The 20,111-nt window shown below is 36.2% G+C and overlaps 1 protein-coding gene across 2 annotated transcripts; it reads right to left on the bottom strand.

Moving 5' to 3' along the window:
* Positions 1–4,465: 4,465 nt before the first annotated feature.
* rbm46 (RNA binding motif protein 46) lies at positions 4,466–18,178 on the bottom strand. 2 transcript variants are annotated; one of them, XM_088633236.1, is made up of 5 exons: positions 18,123–18,178; positions 16,526–16,672; positions 14,266–14,733; positions 7,439–8,206; positions 4,466–6,348 (listed from the first exon to the last, which is right to left on the bottom strand). In XM_088633236.1, the coding sequence occupies exons 2-5, from the start codon at positions 16,668–16,670 to the stop codon at positions 6,158–6,160; spliced, it is 1,572 nt and encodes a 523-aa protein (XP_088489362.1). In that variant the 5' UTR covers positions 16,671–16,672; positions 18,123–18,178; the 3' UTR covers positions 4,466–6,157. The 2 variants fall into 2 exon arrangements, with proteins under 2 accessions (XP_088489362.1, XP_088489364.1); XM_088633238.1 differs by lacking the exon at positions 18,123–18,178 and adding an exon at positions 17,787–18,111.
* Positions 18,179–20,111: the final 1,933 nt, after the last annotated feature.

The raw sequence follows: 20,111 nt of genomic DNA, 5'->3' as shown, positions 1-20,111 counted from the left end.
CCAAACCTCCTACTTTTCTCTCAACATCATGCAGATAACATGAAATAGGCACTAGTAGTTGTTATCCTGCATGGTTATACTTCTGTGGTTGGTTTCACAGGTTAGTCCCAGAAATTAAAGAAACCCCATAACAGACTCTCACCAGGATACACATCCTGGGCCGGTGACATTGTATCTGATTCCATTTCAAAGTATAGTGTACTCTTTGGTAATTAAACACCCCGGGACAGTGCATGTGAAAAATGCATGCAATCATCTCTAATATAATTTTGTTTTGAATAACTTATAAATAACACTGGCATATGACATGCCTGCCTGCAGCATGCCAATGGCCCTCTCCCTTGCTTCTGGTAACATTCGAGGTATTATGGAATGCACAGAAAACTGTGGCCTTTTTCTTGCTGTGACCTCAGCTTTGAATTAAGGCCTTTTTAAAGGTGACCTGATCAGGCATTGTTCCACCTAGACCTCGTTGGGTAAAAGTGCACCTAACAAGCTTTTGTGTGATTGAAAAGTTGCAGTCCCTTACTGCACAAGCTGTATTGCTGGTCAGAGGGCTTAAAACAAACTGACAACTTAGTGAAAGTACATAAGCTATAACGATAGTATTCTTATTTCAGAAACTGTTGTTTCTTTTTTCCATCAGTTATACTGCCTTGTATTGGAAATTTTGTTCCAGGGGGAAGAACACCACCTACTGGTCCATCAATAGTACTTAAAGTGGCAACCTGGTAGCAAGTTACCAAAATACAATTATTACCTGTTTCCAAAGTATCCTCATAGGCACCTGTATTTTATTTCTGATTTAAAAGGTCAAGGAATTAACTACAACATACATTTACCAAGAACTATTACATAACTAGCTTAGAAAAGGCTATAAATATAATAGTAAGCTGCTACAGTATATACCACTTAGACTTCAACCATCACCTTATTGAACATCAGATTTCAAATGTTTATTTCTGAAATTTGTTTCAATGCAGGCAGTTCCTTTTTTTCTCACTGAGTACACTTTGAATGACATCAGCTTACAGTATTTCCTTGAGCAATCCATTACATATAACAGTATTTTAAAATGTATTTTTCAAACACAACAGCACGTAACATAAGAATGCAAGAAAAATTACAAACACAAGAGACTAGTTTGCCCATATTGTTTCCAGGCTGCTTTCTTCTAAGGACTTCATCAAACTGATCTGTGTACACTCAGCATGGTTCTAAATGTATCCTGTAAGCATTTAAATGTATTGAGCTTGTGTGAAAAAAGAACACTTCTGGATACCAGGGGCATGTCAACTTGTTTTGCATTAGTTGAACTAACGATGTTTGTGTTATCCATATTTATTAGTCTGATCCGTTTCAGTGTAAAGCTAACAAACTGTTTTGTTAAGAATGTGGGATCCCCAAGTAATAAATGAGTTTAAATGTAAATTTGGACTGTTATGATTTCTCTGAGGTTACCACTAACATAATTTATGAACTCGAATAGCTCTTTTAATGACAGCAAAGGAACAATAGGTTTATTCCATGCTGAAAAAAGAAAGAACACACAACATTTGGCTGTGGAGTCACATTTCAGCATGGAATAAACATTACTTGTTCCTTTGCAGCCTACGAATGCTGACGCAGCTACCCACCTGAACTCTTTATTGACTGACAACTTCAAAGTGGGGTGACATAGTGACAGACTGGTTATCATTGCTGCTTTGCAGTGCTGGGGTCCTGGGTTCAATTCTGCACCTGGGGCACTATCTGCAAAGAGTTTTTATATTCTCCATGCACATGGGATTCCTCTGGGTGATCGGGTTTCTTTCCACAGTCTAAAGACATCCTGGTGGTTTAAACGGGCTTCTGGAAAAACTGGTGTGTGCATATTTGTGTCCGTGTGTGCCCCGTGATGGACTGGCATCCATTGTGTGGTGTTGAACATGTCCTGAGAGAATGGTGTGAATAAGAATCCCAATGTATAAATGTATATGTACTGTACATATGGCTAAAAAACTCTTAACACCTGACACTAACAAAGAGTCAATATACTGAAGGTCTGGTGCAAACCAGTTCATTACTTTAAAAAGGAAAAATGGCTAATCTTTTCAGTCTTTTGTACAACAATTTTCAAGAAAAGTCAACATTCATAATGAATAAATTGTCTGATCACCTTTTTTAACAAGCTCGTTGGAAAAATACTTTCTATAACAGGGATTTCACTACAGAATGTAGAATGTAATAGTTCTAGGTAGGTAATTTAACCTTTGTTTCATCTTTTGTTTGTTTGTATAACCTTTTGTTTTGAATCAGTCTGTCCATAATGATTCTATTATTCCAAAATAGTGACTGCCTTCGTATTTTAGATTTTACAGAGGATTTTTAAAAGTCAAAGTCAAACTATTAATAAATAATTGCACTTCCATGCAAATCAACAACCTAATATTTGTTTATCCACAAGGTTAATTTATTCTGTGTGGTAGGATTTTCTTTTCTCGAAAATATGAGAATAGCAACATACCGTTTTCTCTTAGATATGGTTCCCTGACTACACTGAAAAAATCTTACGAATAATGAATTCAAGCCTTCTTAAGTGCTAAGCTTCACATAAAATCCCTCTGCCTATATCTCTTGAGTCTTAATAAATAAACAGGTTTAGATATGGCTTAGAATCACAAGAACCTTTGCTGGAAAAAGCTCTTGGTAATCTGTGTTATTCCCTCTAGAAACACGTTTTTTAGGAAGTCTTGATATCTGGTTAAAAAGCATGAAATTCACAGAAGCATGCAGTAAGTCAGTAGTGGGGAACAAATAAATTATTGGAATTGAGCACTATGTTGTTTTTTCTTCTCTAAGCTTTCCATATTTCTAATATGGTTACATCCTAGACAAATATCAGATTTTCAAATACATACAGTACCATTGTTATTGATAAGACTTTATATTCTTATTCTGTAAATAGAATAAAACAAGAAAATACCAAATTCATGTAGTAGAGGTACTGTAAGAGAAAGCAGAAGACCATGCAGTCAGTGTTTGCACTAGCAAAAAGTAATCTTGCTGTACCTCTTTCTGTAGGAAATTTTTGTAAATTAATGAATTTATTTTTTATGTGCTTTACTCACCTTTGTACCTGTTGGTTGTACTGTGATATATTACTTTTGATTCATTTTTGTACAACCCTGATTGTATCATTTACATAAATAACTGGAAGACCTAATAGAATTATTATTATTATTATTATTATTATATTATTTTGTTGTGAATGGCACTGTACAAAAAAAAATGAATGCTACCAAGTGCAATTTAAGGTTTTCTCAGCGTACTCCAATCCTCAGATTTTTTTGGCTGCAGTCACATCCATGAACAGATAAAAACTTTGGGGTTATCACTGACGAGTACAAAAGGGCTCAATGGCTACGTACAGCACACCAGCCATATCTGAAAGAAACATTCAACACAAAAGGCTCCCAAACCTATTCAAATCCTGCATAAATAAGGTGACCTTTTGATTGTTCTCACAGACAATTTGAGATACCACAGCATTTTCAAACTGCACAGAATATTTGTAAATTCAGTATTACTCCTATTCTAAGATGTAAATAAGTGCTCTTGTACAATAAACAGGTAATACTTATCACCGTTCACTCTAAAATCTAATCTTGAATTACCCTTTCAAACAAATTCGTAATGATGTACTGCTGTTCAGATGGTCTGATAATAGGCAGGAACTGTGAGAACAGCAAATCTGTTCTATACAGTATATTTATGGTCCATTGGTATTGACAATATTTTCAGCTAAGGCATAATGGTGAATTTACAGATTAATATCTTTCATTATAAAGGCAGTTCTAAAACAGAGTTATATGGTCTGCCTACATATAAATGCAACTGAGACTGGACTGATTTTAGATGAGCCCTTGATGAGAAAGTTGTGTAAGGACTAAGCTTATTTATGTGGCAAAACACACTCCTGAGATATACCGATCCCAATACAAATCAGGCAGATAATATACTGTAACTGTTATTTTTTTCCTACTTCTCCACTACCATCTTATAAGGTGTATACTTAGCACTAGTCTGTGGAGTCTGTGTTGATAAGGAATCCTGAAAAATGGCTCTCTGAGATGTTTTTATAGGGATTATTCTAGGACATGTTAAGGACACTGGGTTCTCTCCATGTTCAGTGCCAGGGCAAAGCTTTGACTAGTTCATTCTATTACCGCAAAACAATAGATGCTCATCTTCGATAAAAAAAAACTGTCACACTGTGATAATTTTTTTCAAGAAACCATTGGTTTGTTAATGGAAACATTTATGTATAGTACTGTATGTAGACTCTTTATAAAAGTGAAATTACAAAATATTAATAGCTTAACTTCACATTAAAGAAGAGCAAACATTCAAATACACATTTAACGAAAGAAAACGTCTAAATCTGTCATAATACTTGACACACATAAACGGATTATGCACTGAATTTTTAAAAACTTTTTTATTAAACATGATTCTAACACTTAAGGACATTGATAAACATCCTTACAGAACATTAAATGCACCACAGCCCAAAAATATAAACAAATGAATGTGACACAATAAAGATTTAAATTACATTAAATGACCTTTTTCACATTTTGTGTCTTTTAGCAGACAAAAAAAACTACTGAAATGTGTAACACAAGAACAGTAATAGCACAGAACAAGAACTATACAAATTTAAAACTGAAACTAAAATTGCAAGTATTAGAGGTACAGTACAGTTCAATGCTGTGTTCACTAGTTAAGCTATAAGCTAACTATAAGGTCTAATTTTTCTTGATTATCTGTATTTGTTATTCACTTATATCTTTTAAAATCCCCAAATAGCACTCCAATTACAAAAACAAGCATTTATCATACTACTTTACCATCAGATAAACTATAGTTTGAAACCACCACAATGGTAAAAAGTTTAATAAACTTTAAAACTATAATGGAATGAATTTTCTTGTAAAACAATGGTGTATGCTGTTAGAGTTGACTCTTAACACTGCAAATAAACAACATTAGAATAACAAATGCAGAACACCTGTTCTAAACAAAAGTTTACAAAATAGTTTTAACTATGTACTGCAACTTCAAGAACAAAAATATCTTACATCTTTATATTTTGTTAGCATTTAGAAATGTAGTTTATGACAGATGTAAGAACTAGAATCATTAAAAAGATTATGAAATTCCAAAGCAAATTTGCAAACACAAAAGAATACTAATGTACTAAACACTTGAAGGTTGGTGAACTATATCATCAGTTGCTGAAGCTCAGACTATTTCTCTGGTGAAAAAAAGGTCATATTACATATCCTTCAACTTCCAATCCACTCGAAACTATAGGTTATTGTTGCTGTAATGTCTCATAAACAAACTTCTTCAAGATTACCGATAAAATTATTTTGAACAGTGTACTGTATGTGCCAAATGAACGTAACACTAATAGCGCTGACCTTCAATTTAGTAGTCAGATAAATTAAATAAAACTGTTCAGAATCATTCAGTTATGAAAATGGTATTACAAAAATGTGCTATTATTTTCTTAGTGTGGGCATAATTTGTCTCCCATTTAACCTTCTATTCCAGTTTGAAGTTAAATAATACAAACAACTGTAGAGATGAATAACAGTTTTTGGCATCTTAAGACTTCCAAGGTATTCAGATGAAGTTTTATGTATTTGTATCATTGAAAAATATCAGCTGGAAACTTCGCCATAGGATTTATATTGCAAATTAATCAAACATGAATTGAGAGACCATGTAATATATATATATAATCAATTAGTGTAAGCATCTTAAGTAATGCTAAAGGGATTAACAAGGGAAAATTTAGGGTTAAGCTTGATAATCATATACGGATTACATGAACACTGAACAAGTCAATGCCCCTTACAGATATAACAAAATACAGCTGATTTTAAAACAAATCATTATACACTTAATGAAAGTGTCTTAGACTTATTTTATACACAATGTATTGTGCTAAATTTACTAGTACCTCACTACTGCTAAGTGTTAGTATCAGTTATTAAAAGTCTTTAGGCATGGGAGTTACTTAAATGTTTTAAACGATATGCTAGGATGTGACAATAAGATAGTAACACGTAACGCCTACATTGCAGCCACTGCTGCTGAATGTTGTTTAAAAGAACGGAGACTGATTAGAGAGATAAACTCTTTGTCCACCATGGCTGTCATTGAGTAGAGGGAAGGGTGGAGAGACTGGGTAGCTTGGGCAAGGGAAGGTCCTGCATACATAAGAAAGCAGACCACTGCCTGAGGTTGCAACTGGAGGAGACAGGCTAGGACATGCCAGACCATGACATGTGGAATCTAGAAAAAAGGCAACAAAAGAAGAAAACTGCATAAATAGTCAGGTCTCCTTTAGCATTTCTATACCTGTATTGCAGTCTGTGAAGTTAAAACACAAAACTGCAAAAGTGCCTTGCAAAAGTATTCACTACTCCTGCCACGTTTTCACATTTTGTTGTCATCTACTTGCAATCCTGAAACTTTTAAACAGTTTTTATTTAGAATATACACTACATAATCAACCCAAATTGATCAAGCAAAAACTTGCTTTTAAACCATTTTCAACATTCAACATTAAACCATTTGAGGTGCAAAAAATATTTTGAAAGACATAAACAGTGTAATGCTCTGTGTGTGTAATCGGTAGTTAATCTTCACATTATAGTTAATGCATCAGTCTGCGTATATTTTCACTGAGGCAGTTTCTTTTTGCAAGAGACTGTCCTCATTACAAACTGCCCCAAAGGTTTTCTTTGTAATCACTTTGGATTTTACATGTCCTCCTGCTGTTTCCCTTCTTTCAAGTGCTTGATCACTAACATTGTTCAATAAAGCAAAAATAAAACATGAATAAAAAATGAAACATTAACATTTGTTCAATAAAGCAAAAATAATACATCTTAATATAAAGGTTCTGTCACTTGTCTTCAAATGTTGAGAGGTCTCCTGACACACATATTGCAAAAAAGGTTTCTACCAGAAGATTTATTGTAAAATATCACGTGTCTGGCTCTCAAAACACACAGGAGTTTTAAAGTTTTTCATTCCCTAAATAAGACCACTTATTTTGAGAAATAGCCTATAATCCAATACATCTTTTTCAATGATTTATGACATCTGACTTTTTGCTTCACTGACTTGGAAACATAATTTTAGAAATATACAGTTCTGACTTCACAGCTGTCTTCAGAAAAGTGTCAGTTTAAAACCAAGGGACCATCACATATCAAGCAGAAAATGCCTTTATTACCTAAATACTGTGAACTTTATCATTTTAAGAAGACAATATTTAAGTGTCTGTTTCTATACACACTGTTTTATTTTAAGAGGATTTAAAGAAAATCAAGAGTGATCTCATGACACAGGCAATCTAATGGCATGTAATACTAACCTAAATTCCACAGCGCATTCTGTGCAGCCAGTTCTTTGGCATCTTCCAGGATGGTACAAAGCTTGTCTGGCATGAAACTCCTGTGAGTTGTAGAGATGACCACTTTATAGATCAACAGAAGTTTTCCATCCTGACCTGTTGTGGAGTACAAATAATATTCTGGTAGAGCCCAATTGTTCTTGTTACAGAAGTAATCCAGACGTGTCACTGCAGAGATGAAATGGTTTGGCTTTAAGGAGAAGCTGCTTATCTCTGTAAGATTAGATCCTGGGTAAAGGGGATACATGCATCTCTCTGTCCCAGTGAAGGAGGGGCTCTGCTGGCTATTTAACCTAGCAGGCAAGCTCAGTGGTCTGGAGGGGGAAGTGATGTTCCCATCATCTTTATTTTGTAGTAGGAAACCCTCAGCATATATGGGGCCCTGACCTTTGAGACTGTGCCTTCGACTATTCTCTTTATTAACTGGTTTGGCCAAAGTCACTTCAATGTTTGCTCCATCGATGTTCTTCCCATTCATTATATGCATGGCAGCTACAGCGTCCTCACGACTGTAGAAGTGCACAAATGCATAATCTGTGAGCTTCTTCACTCGCTCCACTGCACCAGATTTGAATTTGCTAAATTCATTTTTTATGGTCTCCTCAGTCGTGGATATCATCAGGTTTCGTACATAAAGCACTTTCACCCGCTGCATAGTCTCTTCATCAACATCCTTTTCTGGTTCTGCCCAGTCTACCTGGATAGTATTTCCCCAAAGCTGAAATGTGCCTGAAAGAATTCCAAAAAACAATCTGTGAACCCTAACTAAGCCTCATGACAACACACACAGAAACAGTTATTTTTGTACCTTGTGTCCCCATGTAAGACTGAATAGAATTCTGATAGTTAAGAAATTTCTAAATTGGTGTATACTGTATACATATAAAAATGTAATAATTACTCGACTTATTCTTCTTTTCAGTAATAATGTAAATTCAGTAATAAAGCTTTAATGTAATAAAGTCCTCAAAGAAAGGTTATAGTTACTGACAATAAACAGACTTTTTTTACTAGACTGAATGTCAAATTCAATTGCACTGCACTGGAAAGGCAAGACCTTTAAAAGAAACCTCATTCTATATATTAAGTAAAGCAAACTAACAGAAAAAAACATGCCTACAGCTAAACTCCATCATGATTACAGGCTAAAAATTTTCACCTCAAATGAATCCATGTAAGCACCATTTATTATTTTAACACAAGTGCCTTTATTATTTTATTTTATTAAAGCTTCATTATCATACTCCTTTATTTACTCAAATTACATCATTTCAAGCATTCAAAGCTTTCGGACACCAGGGAGAGAGAGAGCTGTGAACATAGAGGCCCAGACCCAGTCGAGATTGACATTGTACACTCACGCCCTCAGGGTGGAATGAGTGTCAGCAACCAGTAGGGCTCCTATAGGGACCGCGAAAAGGAGGACTGGGGAAAGGGGAGGCGAGGAGGGAGACAAAGTGGCTACAGTTGATTGGAGTTTCAAGGAAGGTTGTCGTCATTAGGGTAACAGAAAGAAAACAGTAGGATGCATGGGAGGTGTAGAGCTAGCCATTTTCCTTGGAGAATTTGAGGTTGAAGAACTGCTGTTTGAGAAGAGCTGAGAAAGTGTTTCCAGACTTGGTGAATGCGACAAAGGTCTTAGCAATACCAAACGCAAGTGAGAGGTGTCTGTCTTTGACAAGACCGTAATGCCATGTTTTAGAAAAGGTTTGCCTAGAGCTGTGGGCACCCTGCGAGTATTTATAGGAAAGCAAAACTGTTAATAAGAATTTGACTTCTTCCCGAACATCTGCTAAATAATATAAAAATCTACTGACAGACTGGAATTAAAAAGAGATCCACTGTATTCCAGGAAATCTAAGCTTAAGAAAAAAATTGAATTTAACCCAAAAACAGTTTTTTACAGGATACATCATATATTAATTTACAAATATTATCTATGACAAAACAATATTAACCACAAATAATACACTGTTGATCACAGTTGGGGTTAATTCTCCCTATTCCAAATCCCAATTCTTTTTTTTACGTTTGCAAAACGTAATGTACATTCCAGATATATTCATACCCCTTGAAGCACACCCCAAAGTGTGGTGCTGTAACAGGATCAAAAAGTGGACAAGTGGACAAAACAGTGGACAAACACACAAAAGGCATTAGTAAGGAAAATAGTAACAGTGCAATTTGTTTCCACTGTGAGGAAACAAAAAGCCCACACAATATAAACACATCATCTAAGATCTTTGAGATTGTAACTAGACATCTTCGAAATCCCTCTCTAATAATAGCTGGCCAGCTAAGCTTATTACCAACTCCAAAACCAGGTATCTCCCAAAATCCAACATACTACTTTTCCAAAACTTGTTGGACCAATCAGTCAGGTGATTGAAGGTGGCAGGTCATTCCTCTCACCTTTCTGGGGAATATATTTCAGAGAAAAGCTGTTTTCTTGATAATATATGTCATACTTTAGACCAGAAAATATGAGGGTCACATTTATTTACACCCCCGTTGTTAGTATTTTGCAACTCTGTGATGGATATACATTAAAGAGATGCCTCCTATGCTGTGTGACACTTCTGGGTTTGTTTTTTTTACCCGTTCCTCAAGGCAGAATTTTCAGGGTACTTAAGTTTCATTTCTTTTTCTAAGCCACCTTCTTGAGTTTAAACCACAACTGGTCATTTGGATTGGAATCTGAAGACTGAGATGGCCAATGAAAAACATTTATTTTGTTTGCATTTAACCACTTGGCAATTCCGATGGCTGCTTTGCATAATTGCCATGTTGGAATGTCCATTTCTGGCATAACTTGAGCCTTTTGGCAGACGGAATAGGGTGTCCGGTCCTCCAGGTGCTCTACTCCCTGCTCTGAAAAAGTAAAAAAGTGAATCACAAAAGCCTCCACCTAGTCTACATTGTCATTGGATGGAATACTTCTCTATCATTATCTCCTCTTTCATAGGACAGAGGAGGGACTTTCAGAGTAGGGAGCAAACCACATGGAGGTTTGTAGGACACAAGAGGGACTTCAGGAGGACTGAGAAGGGAGTTTAGGAGACGAAAGAAGTATGCTTTAATATGGACTATGTTTATGGTGGTCTACCCACAGAAAAGGTACCTTCCTTTAAACCTAGCTATGAATGCCACATATGTAGCTAGGTTTAAAGAAAGCACATGATGCTGAACAGTAATTTGACACTTTTACCTTGAAGACGTCAGTTTGTGTTAGAGATCTCCAACTGTTGCCTTTGGGTTCATGGTTGCCACACAAACCTCCTGTCTCACAGAGAATATGTACTTTTGCAATACCTCTTTCTGGTAGGGCTGCCATATATTGCTAATATACCAATAGCAATGTGACTTCATTTTATTGCGCTGGGAAACAGAAAACCTTCTGAAGCCTCTGTATAGTTCCTGAGGGTTCTATTATACTTTCAAAGAGCAGAACAGAGCAGATTATTACTGTATATTTGTTTTTTGATAGGAATACCGAGAGGTGAATAAATATAACCCTCATCTTTTCTGGAATTCAGTTTATAACAAATAAACCTTACTCTGTGCAATGTAATTATGATTCCATTAAAACATTTTTGATTTTATAAGTAAGACACATGATCCAATCTGTAAATTTGTGTACTATATGATATTTTTTAATCCCCTTTCATTATGAAAATAAATAATCCAGAGGGCACCGTTAATATCATATTTCATCCCAGATATTTTATGATGTGAAAATCAAGAAATCTTCAACACTAGAATATAAAAAAACATCTGAAGTCTTCTACCCTCTCTGCCACTATTCCAAACCTTTCCCATTTCTATAATCCTCAAGATTCAGTAAATAAAGCACAATATTTAATTTTTTTCCCTATCTAAGCATTGTATTCTGTATCTTATTTTGAACTATTGTGACCTTTAGCAAATACTTTTTAGTCAATCCATTCATTTTCTAATCGTTTCATCCAATTCAGGATCACTAGGAACAGGAGCCTATCCTGGCAAGCAACTGGCCCAAGGCAGGATACACCTTGAACAGGACTTCAGTGCACACACAGTCTAAGACACAGACATGCACACACTCACTCCAGGGCCACTTTTCCCAGAAGCCAGTTAACCTAGTATGTGTTTGGACTGTGGGAGGAAACTGAAGCACCTGGTGATAACCCACTCGAACACAGGGAGAATATATAAACTCCGCCTGATAGGACAGCAAGGCAGCAATGCTAACTAACCACTTAGGCACCGTGTTGCCAGCAAATAATTTGAATTCATGAGATACTTCCCTAGATAGAGGGTTCCTTAAGGTGAAATTAAACATGGAATAAACTTGCAATTATAATGAAGAATACAAGTAAAGTACACACCTACCAAGAAAAGATTTCAAAATCCAAATATCTAATTTTACCATTAAAAAAATCATATTGCGCAGTTTTATACTAGAAGCTCATATCATAGAGATAACATCTGTGTACAGTTAATTTTTCATTGCTTAATTGCTGTGCAATAGACTTCGCCCTTAGACAAGGTGGCTCCAGGGATCTGGTATGTAAAAACTCACAATGTCAAGGTGGAGCCAGCTTTGTTGCCAAGTTTATACAGATCTTATACAAAAAAAGGCTCAAGAGCCTATTTTGTCATTACTGCTAAAATAGCCACAAACTCTGACTGCTTCCTAAAACCCAAGCACCACCATCACCCTGTACTGTAAGCCCTTTACCTACTCAAACATATCACTAATTAATGACCAGTATGTAGTTTACAAATAATATGACAATGAACTGACACCCAGAGAAACTACTGACAGCATAGTGACAGAGGCCTTTGATGGCCTCTAGTGGCAGCTCTACTGTTATGACGAAGCTTTCAAAGACCAGCCTGACACATGCTGATCATCTTTTTTTCGGCTGTGCACATGTGCTGCACACCTAGCTGCAGAAAGATGCACTACTTTCAGCCTGTCCATTTTTCACATTGCATTATTTCAAAACATATAAAAATGTTTCAGTGTGACATGCCAAGCTTAAACGATTCCATGATTCATATAGAGGACTATTGTGATAATCATTTTTGAACACAATAGGGCCTCAACCAATCACCAATGTTGTCAGAAGTCTCTGTTATTGGTATTCCCAAGCCTTTAAAATAATTTGAAGAGGGAAATAACTGAATTCATTAAAACCAATAACCTTATTTAATATGGAGCCACCCTAATCTGATCAAACTTTTTAGCACAATTAAATATCTTCCTTATCACCGTCTTCTAAAAGAAATAGTTACCTGCTCTGAGAAGCAAATACAAATAGTGGAGCTAGACATCAGAGAGATAAAAAAAAATTCAATACCTTTACCCAAGCCTCTCTGTAACCACAGCGGTTTTGTCCCCCTCTCTCTCTCTTCCTTAGTTAGCCTGTTCCATTCTCCCTTCTCCAACTCTTTTAGTTTGTGGTCAAACATCTAACCTTCCTCACCTAGGGCCCCAACTTATATACTGTACATTGTTTTGTCTCACAGAAAACCCTAAGATATAGCCTATAATCCATTTCACCTCTGTAATTCTCTTTGATGAACTCACAAGTATCAGTTACTGAGCACTGAAGGGACAAGTGCTGTTTTTTATAGTTTTTTAAACTATTTTTGCATTAGTTTAGAGGTGCAGGGTGACCAGTAGAGGAGTAGTTAATCTATGAAAAGTCTTATTTACTCTTTTAAACATTTATGTCCCGTTCTGAGTGCTTGGTATAACGACATAATATTAAATGTTTAACTAACCTTTCTAAAACAGTGTTAACCTGACAGTAACTAAATAAATAGCTTGTTTCCAACCTTAAGCATCTGTCATATTTCAGTATGTCTTGTCTTTGTATCACACATATGACATATCACACATCACCACATTAACTATAAATGCTACATTTATTCTACGCCAGAGGTTGGCAACCTACAGTATGCATGCCATTACTGGCACGCAAAGGAAGTTTTAACAATATGTGCAAGAAAAGCAGCATGTGCAAGAAAAGAACCAGTAAGCTACAAGAAATTAAGTTGAAAAATGATGTTCGACACGCTGCCCAATGAAAGCTCTTTGATGTAGAAAAAAAATGATTAATCTGGTTTATTACCTGCATTACTTTTAGCAGGTCTAGCCTATTGTTTTCACAGTAAAGTTTGAAATCCATGCCCCGGATTTTTTGTTTTCTGATTAAACCAGACAGCTTTTATACCAGCTAAATGGATTTTTCATTGTTTCAGTGGAAGGGTGTTGAGGATTTTGAAATACACCACAGAATATCAAATTAGATATTCACATGATTTTCATTTGGGAACTTTAGGACCATCTGAATGAAAGCAAGTAGAGATGTCAAACGTCCTGTGTTTTGTTGACGGTAATTTGTGATTTTTTTCACACCACTCACTTTATCATTTAAACACCTATTTATTTTGAGATACAATGTTTCAGATGTCAATAACTTTTCAAGGAAAACACACAGAAATTTCAAATCACTGATGTTTAAAGTGATGTCCCTCAGCAAGGGAAAGCAAGGTTAAGTATCACACTAAATGGTAAGATGTGCATATAAACTTTTTAATTTCAGACATTATTGTGTTTTAAGTTTGATAACATTAATAAGTTGTATTAATCAAAATATAAGGAGTGCTATTATTAAATTTAAAATAGTATCAATGGCACACACATTTATGAAAGGTTATGAACCCTTATAAATGGTTGCCAACCCCCGATCTATACTATCATGATAGGTTTATGTGTATTGTAAATGATGCTGTACCTGGAATAAGTTTCCTCCTGGCCATTGCAGCTGCTTTATGTGACTCATATTCCACAAACGCAAACCCTCGATTCTTGTTCTTGTCACTTGGATTTGGGTAGACAATGACATCCACAACTCCTTCTGTCACCTTCTTCATTTCCTCCATAATCTCTTCCTTCTTCCTGTCCTTTGGAATGGAACCAATGAATAGTCTGCAGTTATCCAGGCTGACACAGACACCAATAAACTTTCCTGGGCGAATCTCAAAGTTGTCCAACAAGGTGATGGCTCGCTGGGCAGCCTCTCTGGTGGTATACATGACGAAAGCATAGCCCCTGTTTTCCCCACTGAACTCCATCATTAGCCTAAACTCATAAATCCTGCCGGCTCTCTCAAACACGGGAACAAGTTCGTCTTCATATACATCACGTGGTATCTTCCCTACAAAAACCTCACAGCCGCGAGGTGGTGGGGGGCCTTCCCAGCCTGAAATAAAAAAACAGTATTTCTACTTTAGCATCTAGAAATAAAGCTTATTTTGATATGACCATCCGAGATCCTCCCTTCAACTCTCTAAGTACCTATGTGTCCCTAATTGTGTCTTTTTTTTAAATCACTGGTAAACATTAATGTCATGTGATGAATAATGATTTGCTTTGAATGATCTTGCCTTTGTTAATTAATTGATCGTAGTTCTTAAACTATTGGAAGTCCAGCTATGTAACATTGCAATTATAAATAAAAAAAACTAAGGTGGTGTTTTTTTAAGAGTCACATTATTAAAATACAAAAATTGATATTCATTTATTCGTCACAAACCTCAAAGGCTACTGGGGCATACAAAGTGCTTTCGAATGACACCAGAACTGTGCTTGAAGCATGTATAGATCAGAAGATACAACTACAAAGAAGCCAAGGTACCTACACAAGTGACCATTTTAAAAGTCTATCTAAAAGATTATATGAAATCTTACTGTAACATTTTGCCTCAAATACTTCCTACATAGGACAAATGTTTGCTGAAGAAAAAAAATACCACAATCATACTATTATCAGGTTAAATTCTAACAGATTTAAAGAGGGACTGGATCACTAAATTATACAAAAAGGTGAAAAGGAGAGATGTCTGGTTTGGACTTGCATTTTGGAAAAGGAGATTTTCATTTTTTGCGATTCATATAAATATTCTATGTCTAACAAAAAATCCCAGTCATGACTTAGAATTTCAAAGCCTAGTATGTGGTTATTAATTCAGTCTCAAGATGCATAAGATATCAAATTTCATCTGTAGCATTTCTTACACACTATATTTAGGTGTCACAACAAGAACCCATTAAGAGCAAAAAATTAACTTAGGTTATACAAGTTCAAATCCCCAAGTTATGCATTCACATTAAGGTGTTCTGAGTAAAGCTCAATCTGCGAATTTGTGATCTTTGGGAGATACAACGCAATACCACAGTGAATTGCAAGCAGCACTTCATCAACGGTTGAACTGCCATCCCCCTCTAGTTTTGTTTTTTGAGTTAATTTGTCCAACAAGAAGAAGTCATGTATCTCAAACACATCATACATAACACATTAAGTATTTTCAGAAAGAAGGCAGAAACAAGATGGAGCTGTCTGCACTATTACTGAAAAATCTAATGTACTGTAAGATTTATTTTAGTATTCAATACTAGCTACAATGTTATTTAGTTGATCTAATAAAAATACTTAATTTATTATTTTTACCTAATTAAAATACCAAAGAAAACATACTACTAACCTTAACTGTTCATCAAGTGAACTGATCATACAAATGGCTTCCAAATTCCACAAAAATCATCCTGACACTTCAGACTTTTACAGAAATATTAACAATTATTCATCCATTTCCTAACTGCTTTATCCAAAACAGGGGAGCCAGAGCCTATCCTGGCAAGCAACAGGTGCAATGCTGGATACACCCTGGACAGGACGCCAGTCGGTCACATAAATGCACACACTTCCACCAGGCCAATTCTCAAAAGCCAATTAACCTACCAGTATGTCTTTGGACTGTGGGAGGGAACCAGAGCACACTGAACAATCCCACACGAACACGAGGAGAACGTACAATCACCATACAGATAGCACCCCAGGTCCAGAATTGAACCCAAGGCCCGAGCACTGCGAGGCAGCAATGCCAACCACTGTACCAGCATGCTGCCCTATATGAATAATTACTTGAAATATTATTACAGGTACTATGAAAAAAAATATATGCTTTAAATAATGCTATATATCAATTACCCACCTGGTGGTGGACCCCCAAATTTCCTCTGCCCATTTTCCTGGACCATGCTATAACCTGTCTTCTCCATCAATGCAAGCAGAGCAGCTCCATTAGGGCTTTCCATTCTGCCACCATCATGCAGCAAACTTCCATTTTCTCTTGCCATGGCTTCAGAGGAAAAATAAAATACATGTGTTTCAATCGGCACAACACTGGTGTTCTTACACGTCGTAGGGGTGATCACAGTAGGGGTGGTGCAAAATAAAGCTCATTTTGTATTGGTCAAATATTGAACACTTAGTCAAGTACCAGGGGAAATTTTCTAATACAAGTGATTATGTTTTGTCACATGAATATGAATTGCACCCGTAATCTTTACTGCTGTGTATTCAACTGATTTAGGAAAGATAGCGCCGATACGTTTTAAGTATTAAAATAAGTTTTTAAACAAATATTTTTTCAGTACTTTATTCACTAATGCTGTATAATTTGCAAACTAAGAGCACAATTAGGGTTACGTGCATTTTGGATATGATGTAATTACTTTTTCTTTCCTCAAGATCGCAACACAGTTAACGATAGAAGATCTTTTTTATTTGTAATAAAGGGAGATTGCTAAATGAATTTTTTTTATGGGTTTGGTGGGTAAGGGATGTTTTGTACGCGTTGATTCTTGGTAAATTGGTCATTACTGTTGAGTCCAATTCTCTAACTGGGTACTGTATCTTCGGTAATTGCTGTAAAGTTTTAAACATTTTCCCTCTTACGTTATATACAATACAGATCATTCACGTCGATTATATATATATAGCATCTCTCCCCCATCAGACGCCGAACAGATAATGAATTTGAAACTAGCATAACAGGCAGTTTTCTGTTTTGAGCCCCGGTGCTTGTTTGGCGGGAAATTAAAATTAAAAACCGCGTCATCCGATTTTTTCAGATTACTTTATTTTTTTCTGCGATAAACTGCTTAACACACCACTCTTCTGTCATTTCCACCATTTTATAATTCCCGCAGCTTTCCTTAACTGTCAGCTGCGCCTTCAGATGTTGTAAATACTATTCATACTGCGAACACAAAAATAAAAAGTGTAACCTCCCTCTCGCGTAGTGTGGGATTAAGCGTAATTTATATAATGCAATAAAGAGACGTGAATCCATTTTTGCATTTTTGTCTCCTTAAATTACTGATAACGCATGGGTCACCCTTTTAATCACTGTTACGCAGAATATGTGTGAACACGCGGCTACGTTTTTAAAACCAATTTAATTTACTGACTTCAGTATAACAGCTTTCAAGTTCAAGTTATCCACAGCTAACCCAACAGTCCCGGTTCTTTGTGGACTGTCAGGTATCCCCGCAGGTTCAGTTTTTATTGCTTTAAGTCTCCAGGCCCACCGCCTCAGGCGCGCCCGTGCGCTTCAGGACAAGGTGGGTCAGTCACCCAAGTGCTCCTTCACCCAAGACAAGACGCTGTATTAAGTCTCGGAAAGCTGACAATCGGCAGCGTTGCTTAATTGTTGTTGTTTTAACTGATTTCTACTAACAGATGATTTTTACTATTATTGTGGATGTGACTGGTGTCTTCACGAAACTACAAAGTCATTAGCTTACCCTACTGTAATCACCGCGTGTTCAGAGCCGCACCCCCCTCCTTACGCGTTTTCAAAGACCTGAAAACAAAATTAGCGTTTTCAGCCTCGTGAGCTTTATGCCGGCCAATCAGGAAGGCGGATTTCACCGAAAGCGGGAAATGTGTGTCTTATGTAAATATACAGTGACGCCTGTTAGTACTGTACTTGCAGAGGTGTTCTGATATTAATTGGTTACACACTGTAGAGTTTACAAGTACATGCATGGATGCTTAGGGATATAACAGCCGATAACTGTTAAAACTTTAAACTAAAAAGCTGCTGAGTAACTGAGTTAAAGGAAACTTAAAATAGTAAAACAGAACACGTCACAGTCCTAACGCCCCCAGTAATACATACCGACTACCAGGGTAAGGATGCACATTTTACCCCTGCTGGCAACCCAGACATTACATGATTAGGGTCAGACTTAACTCCCCAGACATGCAAAAGACAAAACGTGCACTGCACTGCACTGCTTTGACCCATTGATCCCATACAAACTCGTAGTGCAACCACAGAGTCATTGTCCCACAGTTCCACAACCCCTCACCCCCAATAATTTAATCGACTTTTTAATAATGCCTTAGTTTGCCTCTTTACTATTGTTTTCTTTTGCAGGGAGCTATATTACTTCACATTCTACTGTTGAGTAATATTGATCTGGACTTAACAGGAAAGAGTGTTTTATGTTTAAGTAGAATTTAAATGTCTCTTTCTTTTTATTCCTCGTTTTTAGATTTGGAAATTCTGGGACCATTAATGGAGCAGCGAGATGTGGTGAGCCTCGCATTTTACGTCGTTGTTGACAGCAAATACACTGCTTAAGGAAGAATAACAGGAGAGTTGGCGGCATCATGTGGCCATGTGAGATACTGAAGAAATACGGTAGTCGGACCTGAAATAACTACGTTCATCCTTATCAAATGTTTCTTTTAACTCTAATAAGTATTCTACATATTATGAATATATGCGTTAACGAAATATATGCTACTGAAATTTCCTGAACATCTTGGTCTACAACTATAATTCTTAAACATATCATTTACATAGCCTTGACACAAAGGTTACTTATATTTACTGTGGTAATATAATTGAAAAAAGTTACTGTACATGACATCTTAATAGTCAGTATTGTTACGGTTGTGGTTTTGTGATTAAAATGTTGGTGGATCTGAAAAGACAACCCTTTCTCACTGGTGAGACTGATAAAGCATGACATAAACATTTATTTTATTTGTGGTGTACAGTATATGTACCATGTCTGTGTGTAGTCTAAAGATGTATTGGTAGGTTTTTTGGCTTCTGAACAATTGGCACTGTTGTTTGTGACTGTGAGCCCTGCGATGAACTGGCATCCCATCCAGGGTGTATCCCACCTTGAGCCTGTTGCTTGTTGTCTTAGGCTCTGGCTCCCCCCACAACCCGTATTGGATGGATGGAAGTATTTGTGGGCAGGTTTGTCTGAATCTGGAATGTAAACTGGTATGTAAATTCTTCTGCTGTAGCACCCAGGCTGTCAGTCCATAGATCACTCAAATCACTCATCAAGATTTCTAACTTGTTCACCTAGATTTTGGTAGGCTCTTGGTTGTTAGTAGGTCCCTTAAAGAGTTTAAATCAGTCCAAAGTGTTCTGGGCTGCAATACCAGCAATATAAAATTGTTCCCCTAACCATCATTCCTTTTTGTCAAATTAGGGTTGAAGAATTATTTTTGTCTAATTCTGGTAAGATACATTTCAATTAAATTTTTGTTGTGTGCTGCAGGAATGTGTGCAATTGTAAATTTTGACATAGTGGATAATCGTGACAGAATGACAGAAACATTATTGACAATTTACCAAACTAAAACAATTAAAAGGAAATGAGTTTCACATAGATTTATATGAAATATTTATCCCCCTATAAAGAAGATGCAACAAAGGACCTGATTTGCATTTCAAATGTCATATTTAAATAAGATATCACGCA

This window comes from Lepisosteus platostomus, chromosome 1 (genome assembly GCF_059453375.1).
Source record: "Lepisosteus platostomus isolate fLepPlt1 chromosome 1, fLepPlt1.hap1, whole genome shotgun sequence".
Taxonomy (NCBI): Eukaryota; Metazoa; Chordata; class Actinopteri; order Semionotiformes; family Lepisosteidae; genus Lepisosteus; species Lepisosteus platostomus.
The sequence above is the reverse complement of the archived record's forward strand: the minus strand, read 5'-3'. Positions and strand labels throughout refer to the sequence as shown.